General features: G+C 36.3%; 1 protein-coding gene across 7 annotated transcripts in view; it reads left to right on the top strand.

Annotated features, from left to right (window-relative positions):
* MRRF (mitochondrial ribosome recycling factor) overlaps positions 1–13,545 on the top strand; it is a 50,698-nt gene that overhangs the window by 539 nt on the left and 36,614 nt on the right. For 5 of the 7 annotated variants that reach the window (XR_012126384.1, XM_017673321.3, XM_017673292.3 and 2 more), the window contains exons 2-3: positions 4,200–4,411; positions 10,957–11,112. Coding sequence is in view for 6 of the 7 variants with exons in the window: in XM_017673321.3 (XP_017528810.2) it covers positions 4,200–4,411; positions 10,957–11,112 (368 nt within the window). In the remaining variant the exon portion in view is untranslated. Of the gene's footprint in view, positions 1–629; positions 777–4,199; positions 4,412–10,956; positions 11,113–13,545 lie in introns of those variants that run through there. The other 2 variants (XM_037022228.2, XM_017673313.3) reach the window with 2 other exon arrangements.

Genomic DNA, 13,545 nt, shown 5'->3' with positions numbered 1-13,545 from the left:
ATGAAGAAATGGAAGCTCAGGGAAATTGCTACCAGGGTCACGCGGCTAGTAAGGTGATGGAACTTAAATTCCAAAGCTTCAGCTCCGACCATTACTTTGTGCCGCCCAGTGGCGAACAGTTGCCGTTTCATTAGTTCACTGTTTACCAAAACCCTCTTTATTTCTGCAGACCTTATCTCATTAGGTCATCCTGGTAGCTCTGACATTTTACAGGTGAGATTGAGGTCCAGAGAGTTTAATCTGTCCAAGGTCGCGTACCTGGGAAGTGCTGGAACCAGGACTTTCCCATCTTTAAGTCTGGTGCCTTTTTTCCTTTCACCACACTCTATTGCATTTCCCAGAATCTTGGGGAGCTTTATAGTTGGAAAGAATGAAAACCTGGTCTGACCCTTCATTTTATAGTTGAGGTACACAACCTACGTAGGAGAAATGACTTGATAACAAGTCACAAGTCAGTGGCAGAGCTGCCACAAATGCCTTTTGAGTACAGAGTGGTTGCAAATCTAAAGAGGGTGAAGGTAGGGAATGATGTGAGAGGATATTGGAATCCAGACCTGGCTCTCAGGTGAAAACCACACCTGTTAAAGTGTCTCATCCTCTGGCTATTCCAGGGACATGATTTACATGGCACTGAATTAAGAGAAGAACATGCCCTACTATCTATAAGTGAAAATCTGGCCAGCCAAGGGATTATGGAAGCAGTGTTGGGCAATAGAGCCCAGGGCCTTCTGTCTGAGGCTTAGATTCCAATTCTGGTGCCAGCATTGTGACCTTGGGTAAGGATTTAATCATTTTGGACTTTCATTCGTGTGTTCATCACCTTTATTTGGTGTGTTCTGGGCACTACAGTGAACCAGACAACAACAGACCAGTCCTTGTACTGCTTATAGTCTTATGAAGGGAACTGAACAATGATTGGATAGCTACACACATATTAACTGATATTGTTAAAGTCACTGCTATGAAAAAGGTACAGGGTGTTAAGAAAGTGGGCTACAGGCCATTTGACCTAGTTGGGGCTAGAAGAGATGGCCAAGGAAGGCGTCCTCTGAGGAAGTGATGCTTAAGCTGAAATCTGACAGAAAAATGGGAGACAGTTCACTAAGAAGATGGGGGAAGATGATTCCAAGTAGATTCAACAGTATTTTTGAAGACCCTGGAGCAGGAGTACCCAAGGAAATGAAAGATCAGTTTGCTTATTTGTAAAATGTGGGTGCTAATTCCAGCGTTTATTGTGAGAATCAAATGTGCTCAAGTATTTTATATCCAAGGGCCTGTGTGTGTGTACATCCACATTTATGAAAATGTATATATTATAAGCTAATATGCAGCTGGATTGGGAGGGATTGCTGGGACAGTAGATAAGCTAGGACTTTGTGTTCCTCATCTAGTTTTTTCCAAAATTAAAATGCACCTTCTATGAAAAGCAGAGAAATACAAGTTTTGAGAAACTCTACTTTGGAAAAAGAATGTGTGCTTCAAGTAGTTTTTAAAAAATTTGAATAACAATGCCAGTAATTGTACTGTGTTTTATGTGCACAGTACAGTTAATATAGTGTTAAGAGCACAGACTGTGGAGCTAGATTGCCTAAAATCAAATCTTGGGCAAATTATCTGCATTTTTGTTTCTTCGTCTGTAAAATGGATATAATGATGGTACTTTGTCTCACAGTTGTATCACGAGGCTCAAATAACTTAATGTATGCAGTATAGCTCTTAGAATTATTTTTGGCACATCGTTATTTCTATAAGTGTTAGTAATTGTTTCATTATTATTTTTATAATTATCTTTTTAAAGGCTCATTAATAACACCATGATAAAGATGTGGTGGAAACTAGCTCAGAGAGGCTAAGTGATCTTCCCAAGGTTACACAGCTAGTGTGGGAATTGAGATTCCAGTTCAAGTCTGCATCCAAAGCTCAAATACTTCCTGACACGTTTTTGTTTTGAGTACAGATTAATTTTGTTGGATAATACTTGGGCTTCCATCACAGTTCCTTTTCTTGACTTCTCTGCTGAACTGAGTATTAATATGCATGTCCTTAAGGTAAAGGGTCCAAGCAACTGCTTTTATTGAAATTCCACTTTGCAATTTCCTGACTTACTTGCAATTAAAATCTATGCTTTAAACATTTCAGCAATGTGGTTTATTTATAGAGTTGTCTTCCTGTTCACGTGTACTGGGTCTGCTTTTGGGTGCTGCGTTTTCTGTCAAAGGTTGTTTATTTCTAACCCATTTTGATTTCCTGTTGCTTTGTGGATTGGTATTATGAACTGCAACAGGAACACCAGGAAACCTGTCTTGAATGGAGCAGCCAGATTGAGGCCCTGTAGATTAAAAAAAAAGTAAACCACACATTATTCTACAGCCATATTTGGACTGAAGTGTGGGTTAAGCATTAGCTATATTAGAAAAGCCTAGATATAGAAACCTCACTTAGAGCCAAACTTTCATGAACAGTTTTGCTGAAACAGGGCAGAGCTATTAACTCCATGGCCTTGGACAGTGACAGCCTCATTGAGCCTCAGTTTCTGTATCTGTAAAATAGAGATTATTGTATTTTCTTTGTGGCATTATTGATAAGATTAAATAAAGTAATATGGATAAAGCAAGCAGTCCCAGGCTTGATCTCAATTAATAATAGCTATTGATAATAATTTAAAAAGAGGAAAAACTATTACTTCATTTTTTAAAAATCCAGATCTGTTTTTACTGACTTGAGACGCTGATTTCTGGCATCTAGCATCACTTACTATTAAAAATTCCATCAAGAGAAATTTGCTTTTCTTTCAAGAAATAATGATAGTGATAGCCAGCAGTGTGAAGCAGGTACTGTATTCCTGGACCTGTGCTAGTTGTTTTATATGCATTCACTATCTCATTTTATGTTAAGATGAGGATTTTCTCATTTTGCAGATAAGGAAAGTGATGCCCGGAAAGGTGGAGTGAATTTAATTGCTCAAAATTGATGTGACTGACTCTAGGCTATCTTGTACATCAGTAATGACATGCAAGAGTTCTTTACTGTGTCTGATCCTGGCACTTTACTGAAAGTCTTTAGAAGGAAAGGTGATAGCTATAAGTGGAGCCCCATTTGGAGGCTCCAGCTGTGTGCTAGATGTTATGCCAAGTATTTTACTTGCATAAACTCATTGATTTTCCCAACCCTAAGAAATACAAGTATCCCCATTTTACAGTTGAGAAAATCAAGGTACAGAGATACTCAGTGGCATTTAGTCAGTGAAGGAGCTGGGATTGGATTCCAAGTCTTCCTGACTGGAAAGCCCATGCTCTTAGTCAGCCTATTATACTGCATCAACATTTTAGGATGAGATTTTTTTAGAAATGAGGTATGGGGTTGATTTTCAAAGGTAGTAACTTCCAGGTATTTGATGCTAGTTGTTCTTAATTTCAACTGAGTGATAGCCAGATTTCTGGCAGAAGCTGTTAATGCTGCATTTGTCAGTAAGCTAGGACTGCATTCTATCCCAGAGGTAACTTTAGGTTCTAGTAGCATCTTTCCATGGTCAAAGATTTCAGAAGTATAGTGTGTAAACTATTAACACAGAGGAGGGTGGCATTTTCCAGAGCTTTAGTTCTATAACATGGAAGACCTCAAACCTCAACCATGCTTCAAACTCACATTAAAGTGCATTCTAATTGGTAATCAGTGTATGAGGAACCAAAGAAAATTTTAATTAAATGCTGTCTTGTGAATTTTCCAGTCATTTTATGCCTGTTGAAATGGTTTTCTTACTTGGTTGAAATGGTTTCAAGTCCTCTTCCATTGCTCTGCCCCTTCTTTATAGTATAACTTCATCAAGATTTTATGCCTTTTCTCATATAAGGTTTTAATTAGCATTGTTAAAGATTTTGGCTGGTGCATATTTACTTAACTCTGTGTTCCCTGTGTACCAAAGGCATTTGGTGCAGTGGAAAGAGCACGGCAATTTGGAGTCCTACAGACTGTGGGCAAGTTACTTAAATCTCTGTGAGCCCCAGTTTCTTCATCCTGTAAAATGGGGCTAATCACATTTCTTTGTACTGCTTTTGAAGGAGGATTAGAAATAATGTATTTAAATTGTCTAGCACATAGGTCAGTTTGTAGGAATTACTTGTTAATTGGTACAAATTATGTTCTGAAGTTGTAATAGAGTCCGTCTTATGTAGATCTCCTTTTTGTCTTATTCTCTTTAGTGGATGTTCACAAGGATTGTCTTCAGTCATGGCCTTGGGTTTAAGGTGCTTCCGCTTGGTCCACCCTGCCTTTTGCAACTCCCTTGCTGCCTTGACCAGACCTATTTCAGAAGTTACGCTGAGGGCAGAGAGTGGGAGACAGAATGGCCGTGGGCAGTACATGGCCTATCCAGCTGTACCAGTCCGTCATTTTGCTACCAAGAAAGCCAAAGGTAAAGACATGACCTTCTCACTTCTTTCTTCACTTTAGCCCTTGAGTCATCATCGCTGGAAGAGAACTCAGAGAGGTACTGAATTTCTTCCCTTGCCACATGAGGAAATGGTGTTTCAGATTGTTCACTTGATTAGCTTAAAAGATCACAGTGACAGAGGTGGTTTTAAAACCTGGAGTGTGTTTTTCTCATTACCATGCTGTCTCATGTGTTACTATGGCTCAGAAAATGCTTAATTTCCTTCTTTTAGATTTAGAATTAGAGCTGTAAGTGCCAAGTAAACCAGAATGCTTGTGGCAGGAATCAACGTATTTTCTCCTCATAGATCCAGCAAGATCTATGTTGGAAGCAAAATTGAAACCAGGTTGTTGGATGAGGAGGTATTAGAGCCATGGAGTTAGATGGATGATCTTAATGGTTTGTGTCATCCAAGAATGAGACTTTGATACACCGCAGGTCTCAGCTTAAATGTCGTTTCCTCAGGGAGGCCTTCTCTGACCTCTTAGACTGGTCAGGTCCCTTGTTACATGCACTCCTGTGCACTGTTATTTTACCTTTGACGTACTTAGCACAGCACTCATTAATTAATTAACTGTAGGATTTATTGTTATATGACTTCCATGAGGATAGGGTCCGTGTCTTTCTTGTTTAGCACCTAACAGGCCTAACACATAGTATGTATCAAAAAATTTTGTTGAGTGACTGAATGAGTAACAGAAAATTTTGTTGAGTGGCTTAATGAGTTAAACAGACCTGCTATTTGTGGTGGTGAGGCAGGGAGTCCATTCCTAAGGATGGTGCTAGAAATATGCTGCTAAATGTTTTTTCTACTGACTTTCTTTTTATGGTTTCATGCAGAACATCCCTTTTCTATTAAAAGGAAAATTAGCAGGTTGCTGAAAGAGCATTAATACTAAGAAGATTTATATTCTGTTAATAGTGATAATAGTAACAACTGTAGATCTATATATTGCATTACATTTTTTAAAAAATTCACATTCACTTCATAATTTGATCCTTATAGTTATCTCTTGAAGGAATTACAATTATCCAGTGAAGAAATTCTTAGTTACCTTGTGAAACACAGATCTCACCATTTTGCAAGTAAAGAAACTGAGGTTTGCTCATGGTCATACCTGGTTAGTTAGCAGAACTGGAAATGGGGGCTCCTAATGCCCACAGCATTGCAGTCTTCTAGTACACTAGCCATTAGCGACAGCATGTAAGCAGCATCTTTTCATATTTAATTGGCTGTTCAGTTTTTGTCTTCTTTGATTACCTCTAAAAAGGTCAGTTGACTTTTTCTTTTAGATTTATTGGATTCTTTCTATACTAGGAATGTTAATCCTTTGTTGATTGTGTTACAGGTACCTGCTTCCTACTTAACGGTATCTTTGGTTGAACATAAGTTTCAACGTAGTCATATTTTTCAGTCCTTTATCATTTGTGCTCTTTTGTGTCTTATATGGGAAATCCTTACCTATCCCTAGGTCATAAAACTTTTCTTCTGAATTTTCTTCTAAATATTTTAAAGGTTTTTACTTTTCGTATTTGCTTTTTTAATCCATGTGGAATTTATTTCTGAATATGATGTGAGGTAGGGAATCTAATTTTAAGTTTCTTTTTTTATATGGGTAATAAGCTGTGTGAACACCACTTATTAATTAGCTCATTCTTTAATCCCAGATTTGTTCTGTCTCCTCTGTCATATGTCAAGTTTCTTTGTATGTGTGATTTTGCTTCTGAGCTCTTGATTTTGTTGAAGTGTTTATCTCTCCCTGCAGTAAATTCCCTTCTGCCTGAATCACTGTCATAAAGTCTTGAATCTAGGGGTGCAAATATTTCTATTAACACACACACACTTTTGCTTCTTGCCTTTTGCTCTTCTGTATGAAATTTATAATCATATTACCAGGTTTTTGCCATGAAGATCTTGCACAGTTCTTTAGTCAGGTTTATTTCTGGTGTGTCATCATTTTTGTCACTTTTCATATATTTTTTAAAGTAAATTTTTTGAGTTATAACATACATAAAGGAAAGTACCTACATAAATTCTAAGTGTACATACAGTTCAGTGAATTTTCACAAACTGAACATAACACATAACATGTGACCGTCACCCAGCTCAAGATACAGAACATGAATTGTATTCCAGAAGCTTCCCTCTTGTCCCTTTCAGTTATCACCCTTCAAAGGGTAACCATTATATTGACTTTAACACCAAAGATTAGTTTTGCAATTTTTGAACTAGTATAGCTTCTTTTGTGCCTGACTTCTTTTGATAACAATCTAGTTGTGAGATTTGTTCATGCTGTTGCATGTAGTAGTTGTTTGTGCATTTTTATTTCTTTATGGTATTCTGGTGAAGACATATGCCACAATTTATGTGTGGACATTTGGGTTGCTTCCAGTTTTGAGCTGAAATAATGCTGCTGTGAACGTTCCTGTACATGTATTTTGGTGCCCATATGTGTCCCGGCCCGCGGTTTTGTTGAGTATATACAGAGAGGGATTTACTGAGTGTTTGGGTATCCATATATTCAACTTCAATACATACAGTTCTCCAAAACAGTCATGCCAGTTTACACTCCCACCAGATATGTTAGCTTTCTGTTTATACCACATACTCATGAACACTTGGTATACTCAATCTTTTTTTTTATTGAAATATAGTTGATACACAATCTTATGTTGGTTTCAGATGTACAACACAGTAGTCCAACAGTTACCCACATTATCAAATCCTCACCTCCTCTACTGTGGTTACTACCTATCAATGTAGAAAGATGTAATAAAATCACTGTATAGTCAGTCTTTTTAATTCTAGCCATTCTGATGGGTATGCAGTAATACCTCTTTGTGGTTTTCATTTGTATTTCCTTGATGAATAATGATGGTCAGCACTTCTTCATTTATTTGCTATTTAGATATCTTCTTGCCCATTAAAAAAACTGCTTTGTAGGAGTTTTAATATATTCTATAGACAGGACTTAAGTCTTATATATGAATTGTTAATATGCTTGCCTTTTCATTCTTTAATGAGTGTTTTTTGATGAACAGAAGTTCTTAATTTTAATGTAATCCAATTTATCCTTTAGTCAGTCATATCCTGTAGTCCAATTTATTAATCATATCCTTTATGGAAGTCCTGATTTTTTTTCTTATTTAAGAAATTTTTCCCCACCTTAAGGTTATGAATATATTTTACTGTATCTTTAGAAGGTTTGTTGTTTTAAATTTATACCTTTTTAAAAAGTGTGTATTCTTTGTGGTTGCTGGTGAACAGGAACATTTTTTATTATTACACATTGATTTTGTATCTTGGACTCTGCTGAATTCTTTTATTAGATCTATTGTTTGTATATTCTTTTGTATTTTCTAGGTAGATAATTATAACACCTGTAAATAATGATAGCATTGTTTTTCCCTTTCCAATCTGTATACCTTTTTTCCTTTTTCCCCCCTTCTTCCCTCCTTCCTTCCTTCCTTCATGGCTAGGAACTCTCATGGAAGTTGAATAAGTGTGATTGATGATAGCAGGTGTCCTTGTTATGCTTCTGACTTTGTGGGGAACACTTCTCATATGTTAACATCAAGAATTATGTCTGCTTTATTTTTCAGTAGTTTTCTCTTTTAAGAAAATATCTTCTATCCCTATTGTGCTGAGAGGTTTTGTTTTGAATGGGTATTAAATTTTAATCAAATGTTACTGCATTTATTGAAATAATCATTTTTTTATTTTAATTTGTTAACGTGACCACTCAACATCAATAGTTTTTTCTGATAAACCACTTTTGCATTCTTGGTATAAGCCCTATCTGCTCTTGATATATCTGTATATACATTGCTTAATACATAATAAGTATATACATTGCTGGATCTGGTTTGTTAATATTAATTTAGGATTTTTTAGTCTATATTTGTGTGTGAGATTAACCTTAATGTAACTTTTTGATATTGCAAAACGTAATGTAGTATTATCCTTGTCTGGTTTTGATATCAAGCCTAGTAGTCTCATAAAGTTAAGTTAAGGAGTTCATCTCTCTCTCTCGCCCTCTTAATGGGTGGTGTTTATAAGATCAGGATTATCAGCTCCTTGCATGATTGGTAGAATTTGCTTATAAAGTCATCTGGACCTGGTATTTGTGTGTGTGCATTGTATGTGGGTAGAATTCAAATTATAGGTTCAATTCTTTAGTGATTATGAGGCTGCTTAAATTTCCTCTTTTTCCTCTTTCTTCTGAGTTAGTTTAAGTTAGTTGTTTTTAGGAAATTTTTTATTTTTTTCAAAGCTTTCAAAGTTGTTGGCATAAAGTTGTCCATAAGAGTCTTTTAAGATTATTAAAATCTCTACTGTTTTAATAACTGTTTTCCTTTTTTCTTTCTTACTATTTATTTGTCTACTTTCTTTTTTCTCAATTATTCTTGACAATAGTTCATCAGTTTTATAAGCCTTTTAAAAATGAGCTTTTAAATTTGATCTCCACTTTTTTGATTTTATTGATTTCTGCTCTTTATTTTATACTTTCTCCTATGTCCTTATTCTTTTTCTATCCTTTGAGTTGGACAATTAGTTCATTACTTTTCAACCATGTCCTTTTCTTAAAAGCATTTAAGGCTGTAAATTTCTGTCCAAATAAAACTTTAGGTACCTTCTGCAAGTTTTTGATATATATAGTATTTCTATCATCATTTGAAATTCCCATTACATGTTTTTTCTTCAAACGTATCTTTTCTGGAAAGTTAGCTTAATCCCACTGTGATCAGAGAAGGTGTTCTATATGATATAGATTCCTTAATATTTACTGAGATTTGCTTTATGGAATAGAACATGGTCATTATGTATAAAGGTCCAAGTGTGCTTGAGAAGAAAGTATATTCTTTTCTAGGGTGCATGATGCTTATATAATCATTAGGTCAAGTCGGCTAATTGTGTTGATCAAATTTTCTATTTTTCTTTTATTTGTGCAATTTATCAATTATCAAATAAGGTATATTAAAATGTCCTAATATGCTTGTATAGTCATCAGTTTCTCCTTTTAATTCTGTTAATTCTGAGGTCATGCTACTGGGTATATTTAAGCTCAGAATTGTAATATCTTTTTGGTAAATTGTTTTTATTATCATTATGAAGTGGTCCTCATTATTTCTAATAATGCTTTCTGCCTTAAACTCTTATTTTGTTTGATATTAATAAAACTACACTAGCCTTTTGGTTAATCCTTGCGAGGGTTATAATATTTCCATTCTTATACATTAAACTTGCTCTGGTGTGTTTTTGTAGAACCTCTTGGATATATTGTTTATGACTAGATTTTTAAATATCTTACCGAGAATTGTTCCCTTTGACTGATCTTTTGGTCAGTTTATATTTATTGTGATTATTGAGTATTTATTTGTACCTCTTAAAGTTTTAATTTTTACTTTATCATAGTTTTCTTTGTTTCTTTTTCTTCTTTCCTCCTTTCTATTGGATTAATCAAGTTTCTTTATTTTTTCATGTCTGCTGCTTTGGAAGTTACATATTCTATTTCTTACTGTTTTGATGTTTACCCTTAATTTATTTTTTACTTTTTTATAGAAATAAAAAAGCACCATTGAAACATAAAGCTATAAGCAGAAAATGCTTGATAATTTTAAAAAGTGAGAACATGTAATCAGTACCCTGATAAACAACTAGAACATTTTCAACACATCAAAAGTTCCCCTTTAGTCTTCCTTTTATTAACTTAACTACCTTTTACTTCTTGTACATAACTATTATTCTGATTTCTAATGGCTTGGCTTAGTTTTTTCTGTCATACTGTTCAGTATATATTCTTGTATCTGGCTTTTGTACTGTACAGTCTGTTTGCTTGTGCCTAGCCTCTTCTCTACATTGCATTTGTCAGAGTCATTTAAATTCTGGGTAATTGTAGGTCTTTCTGTCTCATGGCTGTATACTATTTCATTTAAAACAAATTAATATATTTCCTACATTTCCAATTAGATTTTATGAGGACAATCTAATGGAAAGTTCATGGGTTTAAAATTAAGCAGATTTAGGACCAAATGTTGGCTGTACTGTTTTCTGACCTTGTGACATGAGGCAAGTCACTTTACCTTTCTTGTCTACTGTTTATTTTTCTGAAATATAAAAAATTGATTCACTTATGGACTGCCTGCCATACAGTGTTCTTTTAGGTATTCGAATTACATATATCCTTGTAGCAAACCAGATATCCCTGTTTTATAGGTAAAGAACCTGATACTTAGAAAAGTAGAGTAGCTTGCCCAAGGCCATACACCTGGTATACATCGCAGCCAGGATTTTCACCGAGGGTGCCTCATTGTAAATGCCTTCACTGGAGTCTGTGGAGGTTTCCAATGCTGGGCACCTAGTTGACACTCAGTAAACGTAGGCTCTTTTTTAGGGCAGTGATGATGTTCTATAATTTTATGACAGTTGGCATTTTGCCCTGCACACAGTAGGTACTTCTTCACTAATTATTTATTGTCTCTGTTTATGCTGCTGTTCTTTTATTCATTTAATGTTGATGTTCTAGCCAAAGGGAAAGCACAGTCACAAACCAGAGTGAATCTTAACACTGCCTTGGTTGAAGACATAATCAGCTTGGAAGAGGTAGATGAAGAAATGAAGTCTGTGATGGAAGCACTAAAGGATAATCTCAATAAGACTGTCAATATAAGGACCTCACCAGGTTAGTGACTGAACTGGTGTTTTGGAGAAGGTGTAGTGCAAATAGCATGGCTTGGCAGAGCTAGGTTTTAGGCCCAGCTTTGTCACTTTACAACTGATAACCATGGGTAGTTACTTTTCTGGACCTCAGTTTCCTTGTCTAATTCCTATCTTATAGCTTTGGGGTGAGTATTAAAATAAATGAGGTAACATGTAATCGTTTGGTACATAGTTGACACTGTATTTATTTATGCATTCAGCAAATATTTGTCTACTGTGAACTATGCATTGTGCTAGTATACAGTGATGAGCAAAAATACACATGGTCTTAACTCTCATGGAATTACACTCTCAAAAAATGGGAGTTTTATTATGACTCTACTATAAGCACATCTAGGTATTTAGTTTTATAGTAACTGACATCTTTATTCTGATATTCCACTTTGTCCTCTTTGGCCATTCTTATCCCTTACTGGGAACCAAGTGGCTGCAAACCTACTCACCTGAGGCATTTCTGTACCCCTGAGTTTGACCAGGAAGATCTGTTTGGGTTAATAACTTCCTGAAAATGGCTTTTCTAAGTGGGAAATGTCAGAACTGTCGAGGGGAACTGTTTGCAGATGTGATGGAAGAAGTGAGTTGTCAGCTAATGGTGCAGGCAAGCAGGAAAAATCCAATTGCTGTTAAATTGGCCTTTTGGAAGTTGTCATCATCCCAGAGTCAAACCTGGGACCTCCTCTAAAGGTGTCTGTGGAAGCTTGAGCTGTTCCCACTCACATTTTTGTTAGGATAGTTCTCAAGAAACTAAAATATTTCATGAATTTAATTCATAAGAAAACCAAGTGAAAAACAGACAGCTCCATTTATAAACACCAGCAGAAACATACTGAGTTCAGAGATGAGATCCAGTGTGAAACCAGAGGACTGTTCCGTCATTTGTCAACCTTTGGACTAGGGCATTTCTGCCTTTGCTGACAGCAGAGCATGCCATTCAATCTCTCCCAACTGTTTATTTTAAACTTGCTTATTATTTTAGGTATGAAACTGATAAAGTGCTTTGTCTCCCCTGTGCTTTCTGGCCTGTTAACATTCTGCAGCCGAAACCAGAGAGCAGTTTGAGAGGAGCTCAGGGAGAAATGTAATACTTAAAATTAGCCAGCAAGCTCCACTCTTGTTGAACTTAAAAGATGATGGGCCTGGAAGGAGGTTGGGAGTATAATTTGTTAAATGTTAACCTTGAGAAAATGAGGGGCAGGCAGGAGGCTGAGGGAGATTCTCACTGGGGACAGATTGAGGGGAAAAGATTTGATGCATTATGTTGATATGGATTTAGGGAATGGGCACCACCACAGCTGCGTACTGAAAAGCCCATGTTGGGACTTCTGCACCAAAGGATCTTAATGGCAATTGAGGAAGGCTGAGTTAAGATCCATTTCCAGAAGGCCTCCCATTGGTATTTCCTCTTTACCTCTTTCTCCTCAAGGTTATGTTTGTGTACTGTTCTGTGTAGAACTTGGGGTGAAGAAGAGACTGGGTGAAACAGGCTGAGCTTAGCCAGCCTTTTTTTTTTGCACCAGATTCTTCTACATCATCTCTCATTACTATCTGAATCAGCAGCCACTTTTCCTCTTGCACCTCCTTCTGTCTACCCACATTTTCTATCTCCAAGACAGTTGATTGCTTTTAGTAGTTGTGTAATTTGGGTTTATTCATCTGTTTGTTTTTGCTCTCCCGTTCATCCATCCATATGTACACTAATTTATTCATCAGAACATTATGGAGCACGTATTCTTTGCTGATGAATAGGTGTTGTAGATAACAGAGAGAAAAGACCTTGTCCCTGCCTTCCAAGAGCCTAGAGCTTAATTTATGTGAAGGGACAGCCCGGTAAACCAACGTGTGTAGAATCATACAGCATAATTGAGTGCTGAAGACCATGGCTTTAGAATTGGTCAGACCTGGGTTTGAATTCGGGATCTATTAAGAGCTGTTGTGACTTTGGGCAAGTTCCTTTCTGTGCCTCAGTTTCTTCAGCTGAAAATAGTGAAACTATCTCAGAGAGTTCCTGTGATAATGAAAGCGAATGAACTACAGGATGCATTAACACAGTTTCTTGCTCGTGAAAGTGTTCAGCAAATGTTGGTTATCATTGTCATTATTATGGAGGTGTGTGTAGGATTCTCAGGAGCTCAAAAGGTGGTTTGTAATCCAGCCGAGGAGGTCAGAGCAGATTTCTGAGACAAGATGCTGTTGCAGCTGAGTGTTAAAGAATCAACAGGAGGTAGCTGAGCAGACAAGGGGATTCTCGGAAGGAAAAATACATGCTGAAATTCCTGAGGCAAGAACAGACTGTATTAGAGAAATTTTAAGTAGGTTAGTTTGGTTAAAACAAAAAAATCAAGAATTAATAAGTTAACATTTATTGGGCATTGGTATATACCAGGACTCAGTTATA

The sequence above is a fragment of the Manis javanica genome, chromosome 2 (assembly GCF_040802235.1).
Source record: "Manis javanica isolate MJ-LG chromosome 2, MJ_LKY, whole genome shotgun sequence".
NCBI lineage: Eukaryota > Metazoa > Chordata > Mammalia > Pholidota > Manidae > Manis > Manis javanica.
The sequence above is the reverse complement of the archived record's forward strand: the minus strand, read 5'-3'. Positions and strand labels throughout refer to the sequence as shown.